Source organism: Mycteria americana, chromosome 1 (assembly GCF_035582795.1).
Source record: "Mycteria americana isolate JAX WOST 10 ecotype Jacksonville Zoo and Gardens chromosome 1, USCA_MyAme_1.0, whole genome shotgun sequence".
Lineage (NCBI taxonomy): Eukaryota > Metazoa > Chordata > Aves > Ciconiiformes > Ciconiidae > Mycteria > Mycteria americana.
Window position 1 is genome coordinate 119,157,960 of NC_134365.1, and position 20,552 is coordinate 119,178,511.

At 37.1% G+C, this 20,552-nt stretch overlaps 1 protein-coding gene across 1 annotated transcript in view; it reads right to left on the minus strand.

Moving 5' to 3' along the window:
- Positions 1 to 2,273: 2,273 nt before the first annotated feature.
- The window catches only part of PAXBP1 (PAX3 and PAX7 binding protein 1), a 30,036-nt gene continuing 11,757 nt past the window's right edge, over positions 2,274 to 20,552 (minus strand). Inside the window, exons 8-18 of the mRNA XM_075517591.1 lie at positions 17,888 to 18,011; positions 15,465 to 15,564; positions 14,898 to 15,013; positions 12,461 to 12,660; positions 9,740 to 9,884; positions 9,460 to 9,581; positions 8,627 to 8,703; positions 8,297 to 8,363; positions 6,561 to 6,707; positions 6,009 to 6,163; positions 2,274 to 3,850 (exon numbers count right to left, since the gene is read on the minus strand). Coding sequence (XP_075373706.1) covers positions 3,733 to 3,850; positions 6,009 to 6,163; positions 6,561 to 6,707; positions 8,297 to 8,363; positions 8,627 to 8,703; positions 9,460 to 9,581; positions 9,740 to 9,884; positions 12,461 to 12,660; positions 14,898 to 15,013; positions 15,465 to 15,564; positions 17,888 to 18,011 — 1,371 coding nt within the window. The 3' untranslated portion in view covers positions 2,274 to 3,732. The remainder of the gene's footprint in view (positions 3,851 to 6,008; positions 6,164 to 6,560; positions 6,708 to 8,296; positions 8,364 to 8,626; positions 8,704 to 9,459; positions 9,582 to 9,739; positions 9,885 to 12,460; positions 12,661 to 14,897; positions 15,014 to 15,464; positions 15,565 to 17,887; positions 18,012 to 20,552) is intronic.

Below are 20,552 nucleotides of genomic sequence, written 5' to 3' on the forward strand. Positions count from 1 at the left end.
GTGAGATACACATGGTAAACTGTGGGAGAATAGTGTTAAAGCAGTTGTCCTCGGATTATATCTCAACCAAGCAGTGGTTGTGTAACATTGTTTAAAGATCCTTATGTAAAGTATGACCGCTTTGCTACTAGCATTTAATTTGCATCAATAAATGAGATCCAGGTGAAGTGGTAGAAGTGCAAGTGGTTATTTTGTTGATAAATAAAATTGGGTAACATTATTTACATGAAGTCTTTAAGCGCCTATACAATTCTAACCATTTATACATAGGAAAGGTGCCACATTGCCCAAAATCAGAAGTTAGATTACTTATCACCCATAAGCACGCTTTGCTGCAAGTTTCTTCATGTTACTGTTCTCCAAATGTGAAGATGCCATGTGCCATATGAATAGCTGGTCTTCCGCAGCAGTTAATTAGGAAAATACCTACAGGCTATCTTGAAAAAAAGATTCTCTGTAGCTATAGTTTATAGTGAGGTTACAAGGAAGATATGCTCTTCATTCCCTCCCTTACAGTCCTAGTCACAATCTGAATTGGAGCAAAATGCCTGTATTTTTAATAATAAACGCCTTGAGCTTTACTGCTCCACTAGTCTGGAGCTCCATTAGTAGTGTGCACACCTACTGAAACTGCAGTTACAAACTTCCATTTAAGTTTTGTAGTTATATATATATATATATACACACTATTAGAAGAAAAGCAAAGTTTGAGATGACAGCCGATGGCTTGAACCTCTAGAGGTTCTCCTTTTCTCCTCCCTGACCTATAGCCTGGGAGAGAGTGAGGGCATGACTCATTACAAGTATTCTTCCCAGAGAAGCAGTAGAGAGTGAATAAATATGATTTCCAAAACAAATCCAGTTGCTGTTGTTTTATTAGCCCAGCCCAGCACACCACCACCACCACAGGGAGACCTGGTGGACAGCAGAGCAAGGCTGAAGAGGGCTTTCAGAGCAGATGGATCACTGTCGACCACCTTTTGTGAACGGGCCACCTTTTTCGACAGAGGCACCTGGCACCAAAAGAGAATAGTTGACTCCAACCCTTTTCCTGCACCCTCTAGCTTTATTACCCCCAGTGTTTGGAAAATTTCAGAACTGAAAATCCAAACTCTGACACCTCCTGGTGAAATACTTTCCTTATTTTCCAGTGATGAAATCTTTGAATCTGCCACCTTGCGGCTTCAGTATTAGATGGCAGTCAAAATTGTGGATGTAGAAAAACCAGTGGAAAGCTTTGGCATTTGAGGTTGTTACTCAGTGATTCTGAACGAATTTGACAGTACACAATGCGCACTTAAGATAGTCAGAGAGGACAGGCTTCTAACTGCTTTGGTAATTTCAGTTGAAGGAATTTCATTGTCTTAACATATCCAAATAGAAATAAAGTGCATTTTCACCCCTGCAGTAGTATTAGCTGTTTACATTCATTTGCAAACAGTAACACCAACTATCCAGTTGGACAACCAACCTAACTTAGCAGCACAGGTCTTAGAACAGCTTGAGCATATTTTACTCTGTCCACAGAATATACCCCCCCACACACCCCATATATAGTCACAGGTGTAAGGGTAGCAGCTATTCTGAATATCGGCAGTAGTTTTGTTGCACTATAAAAGCCTGTGTTAAAGACTTTATCCTAAAGCCAGGAAGTTAACCTTCACTGAGCTTTATACTGCAGTGGCTACACTAGAAAAGTAGCCGAAGCAGACTGTGCAAAAGGTGTCTGAACTATGCGTCCTCACCCCTGGAGATTCTGTGAGTAGAAGGCAGGCATGTATGAAGATGCAGAAGTCTCTGTACAGTACTGTTCGTCCTCGTAAAAAAAAAAAAAAATTAAAATCTCACTTTGTATATTTCTGATTACCCCTTCTCTTCTCCCTCCCTCCCTCCAACATTCTACAACTATGCGTCTCTCTGGTGATGAAGTCACTTGACTATAAACACATACTCTTTCAGAAACATTGGTAGCATGGATTATTTGTGTCCAAATACTAAAATCAGTAAAATTTTAAGCACAGAGAAGGTTAAATCTGTCACTATTAAATCATGTAACTACCAGTACAATAATGTTTCAAAATATCTTAGCCACTCTTTAGGTAGGTATAGGAATTCCAGTGTTTATCCTATTGCTTTTTCAAAGTAAAGACACTTCTTTTCACTCCAAAAATCCACCTTCTAGGGATGATTTTTTCTTTCAGAGTCAGCCAGCACATGTATCATTTTCTTTACCACCTTCCTAAAGGAATAAAGCTTACCAAGTTGCGCTGCAACAGCTCCTTGACAGACGGTTTATTGAAACAATTTTTAAAAGCAGATATTTCTGAATGTACTCCATCAATCCCAACAGTTCAGAAAAACAATTGTTCAGTGTCCAAATGAAGTGTCCATGTTACAAATTGTACATTTTTAATATACTCATTTATACCACATGACATGAGCATAAAATACAGTGATTTCTTATGTTATTCAGTATGCCAATTTATTGCTACAGTTCCCCAAAAAAGTAGGGCACACCTGGAAATAGCTCTTAATCCAAGGCTATTACAGCTGTCCCCATGCCTTGGACCCCAAGATCAAGTCTAGTGTTCCAATCTAAATCACCAGATTTTTAAAGTGTTTTCTTTTTAATTTACATTTAAATTAAATGCTTTTTTTGCAAGACTATTCTTAGATGGTATTTAATGGGAAGTGTACCGTTTGAATATTTACTACAATATAAATACTTCAAATCATAGGATACAAAGTTTTCTTCACCTTCATTTTGCTTGACATCTTTAGCTATACCAATCAGAAGAAATGGGTTCCATATAGGAAGTTACAAAAAAACCCCAACAAAACAAACAAAACCACCCCCCCTACCCCCCCCCCCCAAAAAAAACCCCCAACCTAAAAAGACACAAACAGTGAATTTAACCAACTTGCACAAGGAACGAGGGTCCAGAGTTCATGGGTAAACTATGACTCCTACAAAATGAAAGGTGTTTTAGGGCTTAGGAAGTGCTATCATGTATACTTGCGCAATAATCGCAAGTTCTCATTGTATGCCTGTATTAAAAAAAAAAATAATTAAGCACTGATTAGGGTTTTCCTTTGTTCTGTTTCTAAGAACAGTCTTAAGAGTTCCATATTCTGAATGCAAATATTTTGTTAGCTGTTCCAATTTGAGTGCAGCACAGCTACTTTTTAAAGGTCAGATTCCATTTGAAAGTGTCTCTACTGTTTAGCTCAAATGATTTTCACTTATTTGAATGTTTTGCCAGCCCTTCTGACCAATAATGTGATCATTTTATTGTCAAAATAAGTATTTTTTTAGCAAATGAAAAGCTTATTCCAACAGTACAAGATCTCTATATCCAGTGTTAAAAGCAACATGGTGGTATAAATATATGCATACATTGTATTACACATAATATATTATACACATTCCAGTTAACCATGGAACAATTAACAGGAGTAGATGACTACTAATCATGGGTACAAAGTATTTTTGTAAACAAGATTTTGAGAAACTTTAAGGAAAATCTGATTTCTGGAAAGATGACAATCTTGGGATTCCATTTTTGTTTTCAAAGAAGTGAATTTTTTTTTTTTTTTTAAGGATGCTGTATATAAGAATGCACTTTGTATTAAAACAAAGATCAATACTTTACAGTTTAAGAAACTTTACATATGTACATAAATTACACATCAGGAATGGTTTTAAAGCTCAAAATGAGTTGTTGGAAAAGTCTATTTTCCTTCTATTAAAATCTTTAACTCTTTTACGTTGTGATCATTCGCAACTGTCACAGCATGATCCAGTGCTCGGATACTTGCTAGAAGCTTTATGATCTGCTTTATGTGCTCCCTAAAAAGGAGGAAGGAGAAGTCAATACAGGAATGGAACAATCACGTACAAGTATTAAAATTTCAACAGAAGACTACATTATGAATCCATATAGCAAATCACTTTCAGATAACTTCACATCATCTTCTCCTCCGCTTGCTTAGTCTGATAAAATAAGTTGGTTATCAGCTTTGTACTGAAATGGAAAGATTTATTTTGGGAGTAGGAATTAATCATACAATATGGCTTAATACTTGATGCAGTATAATCTAAAGAAAAAGTCTTGGATTACTTATGGTGCTGTGCAATGAGTCACAGCTCTCTTGGTAACTAATGTTTAAGCCAAAAAAAAAAAAAAATCAAGGCAGCAAGTATGCTTTAATGCATGCCTTAAAAAGGTATGAAGCTTCCCACCAATGAAGTGCATTACAATTCAGGTCAATCTAGGAAGCTCAGACTGAACAAACTGCTAGGAGGACTGCACTTCTTCAGCTGTCAAAAACAATTTTGATATCTTGCTAGGAGGATGGACATGAAACTTAGACCAGTCTCACAATAAATACTAGAAGTTCAAAATTAATCTTAAAAATGAACCTAGCTGATCTATGAAAAAGCATCCAACATTTGGAAGACTAACACCAACAGACACAGGTAAAGACACACCTCCCTCTTGGCAGAAATGAATGCATTTGTTTCAAAACAACTGTACTAGGTTTTATATGAAAAGACATGACATTCTTCAGTTATAAAAAGTAGTATTTCTGCTGCAGACTTATTTTATCTGCTTAACAGGGGCAATGGCAACAGATTTGTTAAATGCTGGGAAAAAGCAGGAGGACAGGAGATAGAAATTAAATTAGAACTCACTATGAAAAAAAGGATTAATTGGATGTTTCTCTTCCAATACAAAGTTTTACCAAGTTATCATTTCAGCTGGTAAAGGAAGTTCTTTCAAATTTAGAAACAGGCTACCAAAAGAGAGAAAGTTTAATCTCTACTGGATTCTCTCTCAACTCCTTCATTTCAATTCCAGTATCATGCTACACTAGGCATTTTGGTTTTAGAAAGGAAAGACTAGCAAGTCGATTTTTGAACTTGAATCATGGGGAAATTTAAATTGGTATATGACAGTACTATTATACTTTGTACAAAAAGTTCTGAGGCATAACTTGAGAGTGGATGAAAAGTTGTTTGAGCACAACCCAGCGTGGCACAAAGCTCGGTGTTCTCTGAAAACAAGGTGATTCATACGCCACAGCCAAAAGTGACTCTAAAGACAGAAAAGTGTCTAATAACCAACACAGTAACTGGAAAAAAAACTGATATCAGAAAAAAAACCCAAACCCACCCTCTTAACCAAGATTTTTCAGTCCTATGCATAAGATCAAAAAGGGAGAAGGATCTAATCCCCTGGAGAGCCTCAATAATTGAAGAGTAACTCAACAATGGCTCAGGTAAGTTCAACTATCAAGAATGACTAATGCAGGTAGCAAGGGGGTTTGTCTTTCCAAGTTTCAGGTTTGCTGGAACAACAGAACTATTGACCTTGAAACCTCTCCTTCTCATGCAACAGCACAGGAATAAACAATCTTCCAGTCTTGTTATATTCCTGCATATCAGTGCAACAATTTGGTTTTAAAGTTGACCATTGCTTAAAACGATACACCCATTGCATTTCAGGTTACTTGGTCAGCAGTAACATTTATGCATCTAAATGCATAAATATGAACTTTTAATTATGCTGGTTATCAGATACAAGTAAAATGACTCTTCGCTCTAGGGGAAAACAGGTTCATCTAGTTGGTTGTGTAAATAAAGTCAGAACTTTTGTACTGTATACAAAAGCACAGTTCGTAATTTAGAAGCCATTATGCAGGAATCAGCAACAGGCTCACAAGGTGGAACAGTCCAAAACCAGTAGCTACAAAATTTGCCAGAATCAGTGACACTAAGCAGTAGTGCAGAATATATTATGAATGTTTAAAGATTTCCAGCAGTTGTTGTTTTCAGACACCTTAAAAATCTCCCCATCTACCATACCGTAACATTTTAAAAGTCTGAATTCAAAGAAGTTTCAAAAGACATGCAGCAGTATGGAGATATTTACCCATGTTTGCATGTATCAGCAAAATAACACAAAGCACAAGAACTGCAACTGCATTAACTCCAAATAAGTTACCTTGCATTTCTTTTCTCTACATCAGAGCAACCAATGCTGTTTCTATAAATTGTATCAGCCAGATGAACAAGGTATCTACAGAAGTTTTCTAGCTGAGAAATAGTCTTGTCTCCTTTTAGATTAGCGAACCACTGTTTAGGAAAGCAAGCAATTACCTAGACATAACAGGAAAAACAAAGTTAAACACAACATAACAACACTTTGAAAGCTATCTAACATGATTTGTGAAGTCTGCCAGGTAAGACTGCAGTGACAAGGCCCAACTGACAAACAGTGAGAAACCTTAGGAAAAAAAAAAAGTTTCAAAATTCAAGCAGTAAAACACTGAAACCTACACTATACCTAAACTACCTACAGGTATGAGCCAGAGAAAGTTCTTTCTTTAGCTTGTATATTAAAAAATAAAAATAAAAATATTTTTTTCACTGACATTACAACTTGGAGATATCAAAACTAAGATTTCATAGGTAACCCCAAGTTGTAACTACATTTTTCCTTCTCTTGAAATTTGTGCATTACAAGTGATTTTAAACATTGTTTGGTTTTACTTACACTTTGAGCTTTCTTAATGCTGTCCTCTCCATACTCAGAGTTTTGAAAAGCCATAAGAATATATCTGTTCAGCAGACCATCTATTGACAGTTCCTGGAGAGTTTTGTTTGAAAGGATTCCATACCACTGGAGAAAGTTTCCTAATAACTGAAAATAGAGCACAGGGAAAATAAATATTTTAAAATGTACTGAAACCAGGAAGTTGATAAAACACTCTAGAGCCTCTTCAAATGCAACAGCATGGCCAAGGTAAGCAGTGGAAATACGCCTTCTGTTAGCTTCAAAACTATTCAGAACCCATAAAGTACCAGCCTAGAGCGTTATGAATTCTTATACAACCACCACCACCTCAGCTTTGTTCATGTTTTGCACAAGAAATCAGAAAAAAAAAAAAAAGAATTAAAGTTTTAAGCCATCTTGTTCTCAAAATCTGATGTCAATGTCAAGCCAAGCGAGGCATAGCATATGCCATATGGGGGCAAATTCACAGCCCCCCGTCAATGAAATCCCCAGCTACGCTGTCAGCATACCCTTATTTCCATGGCACAGTGACACAAGAGACACAAAGTGTCATGGGGAAGCGCTGGCTAAGCCAACTGTACAGCTGTCACTCCTCACTGGTGTATGACCTGTGGAGAATTGCTGCCAGCCTCCTACAAATGAACGCAGCCAGCAGTTTACTGTTGAGGCAGATCATCAGGAAACAGTAAACGAGTGCTTGCCTCCCAGCTTCTATTTCTGCTCATGTGATGCTATAACTGACTTGCTAGCGCAAGAGAGCTGTATTTTTAATGCTCCCCTAAAATAAAACAGCGGTAACAGCATGTGTACTTCTAAACTGCCCAGGCTCCAACAGATATTGCCAGAAGCAGGCAATTTCACTCTTAAAAGAGACACAGTCCCTAAATAAGCTATCTGTTTCACTTTTAACAACAGTATTTTAATAAATGAGCTTTGTGCAATTTTTGCTCTAGACAGCATTTAAGAAGTTGACTTTCATTTCAAAGTGAAAGAATTCAGTGCCAAATATTTTAAGTAAATGAAGTGATTGCAAACCTAATCAGAATACAGTCTCCCTCACTCATGCAATTTAAATAAAAAATTCCAGATAAGAGTTCTGTTTATGTGATCATGGAGATCAGCAGTTCAATCAACATGGGTCTCATACTTTCCTGTTTAGTTGGGAGTTAATTTTCGACACTGCCTTTTATTGGAAATAAACTACAACAGTCATAGCTTCTTACAGACCTTTGCAAACTCTATATTGCACATTCCACACACAGAGACTTTCTTTCACACTCTTTATCATTTCAATTAAACTAAGATTACAAATGCTCTTATACTTTACAAATAGCAGTAAGCTTTCCAAAAGGGGCCAAGTTAGTTTCATGAAGATTCTCATACTATATATATAAAAAAAATACAAACCAAGGTCTCATTCCCACATAAGTGAAATAAAACCAGCATATTTTATTCTGACAAGCACAATGACATTAAAAAAAAATGGGTTGAGTATGCTAAGTAAACACACAACATACAAGTTAAAATGATGGTGCTTTCACTTGGCAATCTTTTGAAGAGTGCACAGTGCATTATCAAAGACTAAGAATCCTAATTTAGAGTTCTTCCAAGTAAAGTTAAAGCAATTTCCATCTACCATTTTCCACAAATTTGAAGAGGATTTTACTGCTACACTGTCTAGACCAAAGATTTACCAGATGTATTTACTGACTTACCTTAACAGAGGACCAAAACTGACGTTGGAAAAACAAATATGGACCAGAGTTCTTGTTTTCTAAGATGCTGGAAAGTAAGAGATTTCTTTAATGAGCAACCAAGACCACCTCTGTCTGGAGTCTGCTGGATTCCTCCTTCCCACACAAAGTTCATTTCTATAAATATTCCCTTCCATCCTGCTTGTTTTTGCTAAATCCTCACAGCATGATAACGGAAGATCTCCTGTATCCAGCCAGTGAACCATACTGGGAAAAAACCCCTGTTAACTACATACAGAAGACACCGACTTGCTAATAAAGATCTACCACCACAGTTGAAAGCAAACTTACTTTTTTGGATATAAGGGCATGAATACATCATCATCTAGTGTTCTCCTCATTCTTAGCAACAATGCCTTTAAAAGCATCTGAAACAGATAAATTTTTTTTAAAAGTGTCCAAAGCACTGCTTAGTAGTTAACCACTCAGAAATTTATTTTCAAAGCAACAAAGAACATTTGTGACCCTAACAATAAAAGGCATACATATTTAAGCACACATTAAATAAACTCTCAGAGAAGCCTATAATAATTAACTGAGCAGAAATTCGACACTTTCAATAAAAACTGAAGGCAATGGAATTACTTTATGGTTAAGCTTGGCTACACAATTAGCTTCTGTGAAGTCAGGGCTTTTGTCATTTTTAATCTTCTGCTAACTTCCCCATACATGTGCACTTTGGCCTATCTCCCATTATTCCAAAGGCAATGCATACACTGCATTAGCTACACCACCTGAACTCATGACATTGGTTCTTGTATTCATAGAAGATAAGTAATACAATCAAATTTCAAGGCAATACATTTGAAAAGGTTGCAAAGATCTAAAAAGAAAAGCCTGACTATTTGTAGCTGACCCTTAAAGCAAAACTGCAGACCAGTAAGTCTTAGTACATTTGATATCTCTTTCTATCTCTAGCACCTATTTTGGGGAGACTTCACTGAGTTCCTCCTCCTAATTTATCACTGTACTTGACTCTCCCATAACTAGGCTGCAGAGCATCAAATAATTGCAAAATTCTTTTTCTTGCTCCTCACTAAGCATACTGTGTTCTCCAATATTGTGTATTAAAAATCTTTCGAATTCCTTAACTTATGCAAGGTATTTAAGAAAAACCAACTTACTTGTGTATTTTTGTTTTCTGCATTCACCACTGAAGGATATCCATCTACTAGTTTCTGTACAATTGCTACCATTCTAGATGTTTGTGTTGTAGAGAAAGGATCCCATATATTTTCAGAAATCACTGCAAGAGATTAAAGAATTACTCCACTTTGCAAATACTCAAATACAGGTACTCAGACAGTGAGGCAATAATTTACAAAACAGTAAAATCTGAAAGCACAAACAAGCATCAGCTTCCACACACCCCCTTTTCCCCCCATTTTCTTGCTAAGACTATACCTGTTAATTTAGGAAGAACAACTCTCTCTACAATGGTAGGCAATAGTGAAATATCAGCATCATCTTTCACTTGCTCCTGTTCTTCACAGCCATAAAACAGCAATGATTCAAACCACAACATAGTCTCAAAATCTCGACACTTGCCCTAATAGAAAAAGAATTGAGGTTAGATTCCTCAACAGAGATTTGAAGTCAACACACAAAAAAAAAAAAAAAAAAGTAGTATAAAAGTATTACATAGGCAAGTATGATAAACTCACAAGCTAGAACAAAACTACTTTAAAACAGTCTACCAAGTGTGCTAAGCAGTCAGGGTAAGCAGCAACTGAGCACAATGACAACTCAAAAATCTATTCCTTTTTGTCTACGTGTCAGGTACTCATCTGCACTGGAAATAATAATTTAAAAAGAAAGATATAGGGCCTCCAGACCAAACAGTCTCTTAATCTGGCACAAGGACGGGCAAATTACTTCACCTGCTTTGGCTCCCCTACTTCTGAAGCAGTGATACTACTTCCCTCAGAAACACAGGCAAGCCTAATTCCTGAGAAGTGAAGAAAATGTTCTGCTGCTTTGCCTGGGCACTACTAGTCATGCCATCTGTCCTGGTTTTGGCTGGGATAGAGTTAATTTTCTTTCTAGTAGCAGTGTAGTGCTGTGTTTTGGATGTAGTACGAGCATAATGTTGATAACACACTGATGTTTGAGTTGTTGCTAAGTAATGTTTACACTGGTCAAGGACTTTTCAGCTCCCCATGCTCTGCCAAGCGCACAAGAAACTGGGAGGGGGCACAGCCAAGACAGTTGATCCAAACTGGCCAAAGGGCTATTCCATACCATATGACATCATGCTCAGTATAGAAACTGGGGGGAGTTGGCCAGGGGGCAGCAATTGCTGCTCAGGGACTGACTGGGCATCAGTCAGTGGGTGGTGAGTAGTTGCATCACTAGTTTTTTTTTTTCTCCTTGGGTTTTGTTTCTCTCTCATGTTGTTTTCCTTTTCATTACAATTTTTTATTATTATTATTATTATATTTTAATTGTTAAACTGTTCTTATCTCAACCCACAAGTTTTTTTACTTTGGCTCTGCAGATTCTCTCCTCCATCCCACCAAGGGCGGAGGGTGAGGGAGCTTGGTTGCCAACTGAAGCTAAACCGTGACACCATCACAGGTCAGACTAATGTATATGGACACCCCAACCCAACCAAAACCTGAGAGACGATGGAGAGCATGGCCATTTTTCCATAAATCAGACAAATGAACCAATTCACTCTACAACCACACAATCACTAGATCTAATGAAAGTGAAGATGGTGGAAGTAAGACTGCTTTTTTTGGGCAACTGTTACCCTACAGATTTTAACATCTAATGACATCTGAGCCAAATAAAAGCCCACAGATTAGGGTAGGTAAAAGTGGTAAGTATAGTTCATTTGTGCTGCATTACAAAATTATGCTTTCTGGATTAAACCCCTCCTTTTATGAATGCCTTGTAATTTTTCTAACTTAACAAAATGCTTAACAGGACCAGTAACACAGAGTAGCAAAAACGATTAGATTTGAGAATTCTGTACCATGTCTCCAACTAACTTGAGCTTTGTTTTGCCAGCCTGGGAACTCACACAGAAATAGCATGGGGGAAGGGAGAATGTACAAGAACAGTTTTAAATTTAATGAGGACACCTTTCACAGATCTCCCCTCATTTATTCAAATTAAATACTCTGAATGCTCTCTGAAGAAGACTCATGCTTCCCTTCTTCTGCAATCAGAGCAGAGGTGACAGGAGATCCACTTCTACAAATATTCTCTTAGTAGTTAAAAAAAAACCCCACTTCTGAAAAAAGGAGAGATTCAGTCATTTGAGAGATAGGCTGACACATCTGCAGACAGTGCTGCAGATGAACTAAGTTTTGAAAGGGAAGAAGACAATCTGCCTTATTAGCCTAGTTTCCTAAAAAAACCCAAAAAAACAAAACCCAAAACCAAGCTTATGCAATTGCGCTCACTCTGTGCCTTGACCCACTCCCATTCCCCAGTAAAAGCCAACATGGCAGAAAAAAAGTAAGTTCCTATCAGTACCGTGAAAATAAGCACCTGACTGCAGCAGAAATACCATACAAGAGCCTTCACTGGTAGGAAGAACAAAGTGGGAGTCAAAACTCTGAACTCTGTCCTGATGGCTACTCATGTCAGCACACATATGCAGGCTGGACAATTAACATGTGCCAGAGATAATGAGCTGCAACAATGCTGTCCTGCTTTCCCCATGTTCCCTAGCTAATAACTGGGCAATGAGTACTAGGAGGAAGACCTGAAAATTGCCAGCCAGAGTTCTACAGAGTATGAAGGTGTAGGTGAGAGAAAGAAAGATGTACAATGTAGAGACATAGGTTGTAAGTCAACATAAAAACAGGCTTCTTAGTTCCACTTCTGAAGAAACAACATCTCTAGAACCACATTTTTCTCTTAAGTATTTTAAATCCTAAATGTATTCTTTAAGAAGCTGTTTGGCTTTTTGATCTACACCACTCACTGAGAAGGTACTGGCATGTGCTGGCAAAAGCTTCAGCCCAAGAGAGGTGCCCATTTTAAACTTCATGCCTAGAACAAGCATTTACGAGAAGCACACATCAAAGGTGCAATTTACTTCGCTCTGTGGGAACGTGAAAGAACCACTATATAGAAGCTTACAGAGAAGTTGCTTGCAGAGGACCTTACCTCCAAAGGAGTCCAGATAAGCAGCTGAAGTCTGATTAAAGGGTTAAACAGCTTTGGTAAACAGAGGCCAATATAAGCATCCTTATAAGAAGCAAAGTACTTTGAGCGCCAAGCTTCAAACTGTGACTTAATACAATCAATTGAGTAAAAGCTTTCCAAAACGTCTTCAAAAACTTTGCTGGATTCTTTCAATATACGATCTGGTGGGGGAGAGAAAGAGTAGTAAGTTAATCACCTATTCCCTGTAATACCTCTTTCAAGACGGACTTTGATGTTCACTGGCATAAGCTAACTCCTATAAACAAACCAAGAACCCCTCACCTTTAAAAGTTCTGTTGCTTCTGCCTCAAATATACAAAGCAATGAAAACATGAGCACGAGTACTCTCCGATATACTGTTATATCACAGGTCTTGCTTTAAACATTTCATACAATGATTCAGACATTGGACTGGTGATGTATTGGGCTGTATTCAGTGTGGATCTAACTTCAAAGCTGGCCTTGCTCTGCATGGGAGTTTGGAACAGCTGATCTCCAGGTCCCTTCCAACCCAAATTATTCTACAACTTTGCTCATCCAAGTGCAAGTACAGGAGGGCACCTCAGATAAGCCAACTGAATTGGTACTTCAGACAGAGTAGGTCCTGGCAGACACCATGCTAAACTGCTGAACCTAATATGGCTGTTAGCACTGGGCAACCATTACAGTCCCTTAGCACCTTCCTTACTTTTTTTTGTATTTACAATACCAGTATTCTACGCAGTCCAAAACTTTTTCTCTGTATATTATTTTCCCTTCTTTTCTACTTCCCAGGGTTAGTTTCATTTTAATTAGTCATTTTTGCTGCAGCCACAGTTTTAAATGTTCAGTTACAGTAGTAACCTGTACACAACTAACATACCTAGTACACACAGCAGGTAGAGAGAGCGCCAAGGGAACATGAGATTATGTCATATAAACACACTTTTCACACTGGGATCAGGAAGAGATGCTAAAAATAAAGCTAGCAGGTCCAAAGTGCATCTCTCTGTTCCATATAGCTCACTGCTGATTCTGGACTAACGTGAGAGCTACGAATGATAAAAAAAGCTTTAGAAATACTATGCTTACTCAGAAACTGATGAAACTGCTACAAAAGGCTTTTGTACACATATAAGTGCCAAATTACAAAGAGCAATTCAGCCACACTGAATTTTTAATCTAGATCATTTAACTTAGCAAAGTTAATTATAGCACCTAACAACCCTAAATAGTTGCTTTGTTTATCAAAGAGCTCTCCCTGCATCCACAATTTTGGTAAATCAGCCAGCAACTAAAGGTGTGGAAACTGCACTTGTGAAGGATCCAATTGCTAGACAGTTCATCTAATTGCCTTTTTAATCTGTTCATACTTTGGGTCTCCACAACCATCTACAGCAATGACTTTGGCATTTTTATTACACTCTCTGTGGGAAGTGACTTGTTTACTTTAAACCTATCCTGTCACTTCATTTCATGCCCCCTAGCTCTCATACTGTGAAAAGTCAACATCGTTCTCCTAGCTGAAGAGTCCAAAACTGTTTAATCCCTCCTCACATAACACATAAGCAATTCTATATATGTGATCCTTGCTGCTCCCCTTCTCCACATTTCTCCTAATCTGATTAAATTCTCTTTAATCAGAGAGAATGATAATTATACTCAGGTTCAAAATGAGAAGGTAACAGGATTACTACAGTGATGTTCTACTTTCTTCGCTACTGGTTTCACAGTAACCACTGGAATTGCTTGCCTTTTAACTGCTGCTGTAAAAGATGACTGTTCCATCAAACTATCCATACTTCCCCAAATCTCAGGTTTCTTGCAGTTCTCCCAGTGCTTTAGAGGCATTAGCTTAACTTACAACCCTACTTATTGCATAATCAGGGTTATGCATAATCGCATAATAATGGTTACTTTGAGAAAACTATCATAAAACTGCAGATGAATTTCAAATCAAGCCAGTACCACAAGATCTTTCTGCAATGTTTGCATTCAACATTGTTTTTTTGTCATTGCATTTCTAGATGCTTATGCAAAACTCCAGAAAATACTTCCTATCAAACAAAAAAAGGTTTCTAAAGCACGGAGGTTTTCAGAATTAGCCATGTTACAAATTACAAGGAAGACTTAGTATCCACTGAAGGTACAAAAGCTTACTACTTGCCAGCAAAAGAACGTTTGGATTAAATAAAAAGAATCTCACTAAGGATGGGGTATTTAGTTAGCTGCAAGCTGCACAACAGGTTGGTGAAAGAGACTGTTTTGGTCACATTGATGATCCAGCAAGGAACAGTTCCTAAACTTTCTCCAAAATATGGTGAAATATACAGACAAGGCTGCATTTGGATCAATTTTTTTTTTTCTTCAACCAAATTTTCTGTATTTTGTTACATAAAGCTTCAGTAGCTTTTCTAACCTCGCTCCATGTTGAAGTTTGTGATATCCGTTGAAGTTTCCTCATCATCGCTGGAAAGGCCTTCAAGGTGATCTGCCATCTTCCCAGTTTGCTCTCTTGCTTGTCTACGACGAGCTCTGAAAAGGATCAGCAGTATAAACCAGCTACTGCTTCTCCCCGCCATGCAATGAACAGACCCGCCTAAGCTTGTCGTAACTTTTAATGCAACAAAATCCAGGTTGAAAAAAACCTTTCACTATGTCACCACCTCAAACATTCCACTATGTTGCTGCCTCAAACAATGGAAGGAAGAGAAACCAGGAGAGACCACATAGATATGGAATAGGTTTTCTATGCTTTCTTTTAGTGATTTTAAATCAGTATCATGTAATGGTGCCTTGTTTTCTACACCTGCATGGTAAGTTGGGATATATAAGAATACCCCTGCCCAGCATACCAGCTTAAGTGTTTTCTTCCCTTTGCAGGAAAGGAGCAAACATTGCTACTTACATTAGTCTATCACAGAGGACAATTGTACTCTGCAAGCAGGCAAAGACTCCTAGGAGACAAGAAATCTAAGCACTCTACCTTCTAGCCTCTCTTTCTGCAGTCCGACGCTTTACTTGTTCTTGATAGATCACTCTGTCTCGTCCAAAAGACTCAAGATTTGGAGCCATCAGTGCTTTATCTGTAAAATTATATTGACAAAAATTAAAATGCTTCTCTACAATTATATAAATGTGTTGTAGGCAGTTTCATAAGAGCCTTTTACCTACTTTAAACTACGTGTAATTTGAAGTAGAAAGTCAAAGTTTTCAAAAAGATGCACCCAGAAGCCTGAATTCACAAACGTAGAGGTTAAAAGACGAACTAGTGAAGTTTGAAAAAATCTCCACTTAAATGTCAAATAGTTTTCACCATGCTTCACTCTTGTCCCTCTCACAACAATGCCCAACTATATATAAAATCAACAGTTGCAATAGAAATTGCTTAAATTGAATGTTCCAAAATAAAAAGTGCTCCTTACATAAACACGTTCACCTTGTATCTTTTGAAAAGAAAATGAACAAAAAGGCAGAGAAGAGTGACCGGAGCAGGAACAGATGATATTTCAGAGTTCTAGTCATAGTGTTTTCTAAGTTTATATGCTTTAGATTGCCTAAAGTTTAAAACACATCAACATCTACAGGAAAATAAACCATCTTCTCTCCTCTTCTTAAGCTGCGATTCATTATAGATGTTCCTGATTATAGAAAACAATATAGCTAACCAGTGAAGCTGATCAGCAACCAGCAGGCAGACCCAAGAGTGTTTTCAGTTCATCCTTTTCAGGTAAATTTTTAAAAGTGGAGTGAATGTTAGCCAGTGCTCAAGTCCACCCACTAAAATATAAACACCAAAATTTAAACAAAAGCCTACCCAAATTTCCAGAGTAAATTTACATGTTCTAACTAAATCTAGTTACAAATCTATCATTAAAAATACTACTGATGATCTAAGTCAGTATTCCAATTCTATATGAGAACTAAGAGCCTTAACATACAGATGAAGCCATCATTTGTCCAATTTTTAAAAATGTTATTTGAAGCTAAGCTACCTGTCTTTACGCAGACGTAAAGCAAAAGTTGGCAGACAAACTTAAATTCACATCTAGCCCTTTAGTGTTCTGACACGGTATGAAGAAAAGCAGATCGTCTATGTCCACAACCCACATCAAATCAAAGGCTGGCATCAGTTCCTAGTTTCTGTGATAATTTGAGAGACAGAACTGAACTATTTCTAGACACAGTGAAATTCATTCTCAAGACTCCCAGATACTAAATAAGATCTCTCTTTAAAACCCAGCTTTGACAATGACAACTATTCCTACCCCATCATTAAATTCCAGTCTAAAATAATCCATTCTAAGCTTCTTTTAGGAAATATGTCTCTAATACATTAGGTTTCTAGTTCTCACAACAGCATTTTCATGGTAAAACTGCAAGGCCTACATGTGATGGCTGGGGCTCCAAATAAAGTCCTAAAGGGAATATATATGCTAACGACTTCATAAAGGGATGACCAACTCTGATGCCCTAATGCTTTATCACCCTCAGTAAGTTCTATCTAACGGATAGAATTTGTTCTACCTAACAAAATTTCATCTCTGGACGCACTGTGACAGACTAGGAAATGGTTTTTATTATAGAATTTTAGGTCAGCAATAGAACAGACAAGAAAGCCCTTTTTAAAAATGGGAAGCTCTCCAAAGCAGAAAGACAACTACTATTAATACGATATTTTAACTGTCATTTAACATGCTGAATAAAACCTCCTCCAAGGAATGTATATTTCCATCCAAGTTAACATTTATACTTTTGTAGAGTTTTACATACTGAGGAGTAATCACCACAAGAAAACTCCTCAATGAGAATCCCCCACCCACACGCTTACAGTAAGCACGTATTTTAACTGGCTAATTTTAAGCTGTATTTCATATAGGATCACTTTGTATTAGTCTGATTTTTAATAATGGCACCAGTCTCTTCCAGTTCTTTAGCTTTACCAGTTAAGCGTCTAAAATGAAATACTTATGCTGCCTACAAAATAGAGCATTAGATAGAAATCAACTCTAGCCCAGTGCTTCATGGCTTTGTACAGAGTTAACTGTAGATGCTACAGGAAATTTATAGATTCAAGGACGTTAAAAAAAAAAAAGTCCTGACATAAGAGGAAAATTGCGAGTCACATGCTACCACTACTACCACTGCCACCATGCATACATTTTCAGTGCTAGGAAAGAGAAAATATAGTTAAGAGCAACAGAAAGGAGAGATGAAGTCAGAGTTAGAGTGGCTTTGAGTTTAAAACAAAACAGATTAGAGAAATTTTATCTAAAACTGCTTCTACCTATCTCAAGAGTAAGGATAAACTTTAAGGCAGTCATACTTTAAACATTTACATTTAAATTAAGCCATACTAAGTAAACAAGGTTGTTTAATGAATAATAAAAACCTTCAAGATGGACTGACTTGAATGGCTTGAAAACTCCGAAGATTCATCTTTAATATCATCTTGTCGTCTTTGGACAAGGCGGGAAGCTCGCTGTTTGTACAGCTGGTGCATTGCGGATTCAAGTTCATTAATCAGAGGCACCTGTAAAAATACAACACACTACGTAATATCAAATTCTTCAGGTGCTTAGTTTCTGGGGTACCATACTATTCCGAAGCATAATGCTGTCACTGTACTTCTAGCAGCACAAACTGTTTCCTTTTGCCCATTTGTATCATTTGGACCAGTAAATATTTCAATGTGAAGCAAATGCATGCATTTAACAACGTTGACAGCTTTCAACCGCAGCAATAGCATTCTGAAAGTAACTTCTGTTGATTGAATGAATCTACATAGTAAGACAACCATTTTAGAGAATGTGAAATGTTATTTCAAGTACTCGTCTTCTCTACCAAGTGCGTTACATATTGTGTTACAGTGCTTACGATTCTCAGATCTCATTGTCTCCTCTCTATCTTTAAACAAGAATGTAGTAGTATTCTACACTTCAATGAGAAAATAACCTGACTGTATACAGTGAAAAAACAAAGCATGACCCTAACCTCCTGAAGCCAGCACGTATTGTTTTGCTATAACTCTTATTAGCATATACTGAAATATTATTACTGAAATGCAATAAAACACTGCATAAGCATGTTATGCCAACAGGTAATTCAAATCAGTAAAGTGATACTCTAGCCTATCATTAAAATTAAAATTGTACAATTCGTGTGAGTTATGCATTAAGTATAACCTTTGAATGATACAGACTTAAGTCAGATCAGACCTGCCACTTTTTTTTTCCTTTCTTTTTCTTTCTCCAAGTAGACTAAATTTCAGTAGCAACTATAACAAAAACAGATGATGTTTTAACAACTAGGAATTTCCTGACATTAAATAGCAGATCCACTGCTCACTTTTGCAAAAATTCATTTCCCAGGACAAGTGAAAATTAGATTATTATAAATATTCAACTGCAAAACAGAACTTTTCACAATCTCTTAATTTGGAAAGGCAAGTCCTTTTGGTATGAACACTTAAGCTATATCCTCCTTACCTCCAAGACATATGCTTAGTCCACAGTCTTCCAGCCTTTTAGCTCAAATATTTCATTGCTGCCTACCATCCAGGATTAAAGGTATTTTTTTTTCAAAACAAAAACTAAAATCAGAAATTGTTTCCTGATGTAATTTAGAATGTGACTCATCAGCTATTAAAAAACCTCCTCCAGTAAAATATAAGATTATAGATACAGGGCCATTTCAGCTGTCTGAGAATGACACACACATCAGAGGAGATATTAAAAGGAAAGAAGTATTAGCTCTTTGTGGTATAAACTGGGCTACAGGGATTAAAATGAAAGCAACTCTGCACCAACTCAAAATACGTACAACTTCCTTTTGGAGAAAACATAGTAGAGAGAAATAGGAGGAGGGAATATCCCGGCGCTGGAAGTGAATTTAAGACAATTTTGAGAACAGAAATAATAATTTTTAAAATACTAGTTTTACTGCAGTTTACCATCGAAAATATAGCTTCTTTTCTTAAGTGCGTAAGGGAATTCTAAAATTGAAAAGTTAAGTGAAAATTTTTCAAAGCATCCCTAGAGGTTCTTTCTATAATTGCCTCAGGATTAAAAAAACCCAGCTATGTATTCAGATATATGAATCCACTCAAAATATTTCCCATTTAAACCACAAGAGAATTAGAAGCCGTTATTCTTCTATAATCAATACTGTGGTTGATGAGTGACTGACAATTTTCCTGACTACTATAAAGTTACAGCCCTCATTCATTGTGTTTTGTTTAGTCAATACCTTAAATTCAGTGTTTTGGGTTTTTTTCCCTTCACTTTCACTGTAAACAGTGCAAGAGGAAAAGTGGAAAGCTCTCTGAACATTTAGATGACAAGGATAATTTTAACCTACAGTCCCCCTCTCTGACACACAGAGTGTGGTTTGATAATTTGCTTTTGCAGGTAAAGTAACAGTTCATCTAACTGTGCTGTCAAAGATACACTTGGAACAATTTAATCTTTCTGTATCCCTTGCATATTCCTACATTCAAAATGTAAAGTCACCACTTTCCAGCCTTCTCAGAAAGCATAATTTTGACAGTAATTACTTGTGAAGGAAGTCATGCAAGCATCTTCCGCTCCACTGGTTTCATCATTTATGGGGGGGGCAGGGGGGGGGGAATCAGCAAGGATTTGACATTTCTATTGCTTGTTTCTAAAATTTGCATAATCGCTGCCTCATTATACTCTCCACTGCACCTTACCAATGAGCAAAGTGTTTCTAACATCCAGAATCTCTTCAAAACAAAATACAAACAAAATGGTTTTGCTTGGTTGGGGGTCACGAAGGGTTGAGCATGGTGAATAGGTGCAGAAATAAGATTGTGGGGGAAACAAAATCTAGTTTATGATGGTGTTTTCTGTTCCCCAAAACTAAGTCAATAGACATATAAGAAAACTCTAGGGGAATGGACTCTTTTGGAGTGGACAAGTATATTGTGAATCCATTAGTGCGTCTTCGGCAGACCACCTTCTCATTCAGATCAGTGCCAATGTGAATTTGACTAATAACCATGACTACTCCTAACAAAATAAAGAGAAAGCATCATATTTGAAAGGATAGGGAG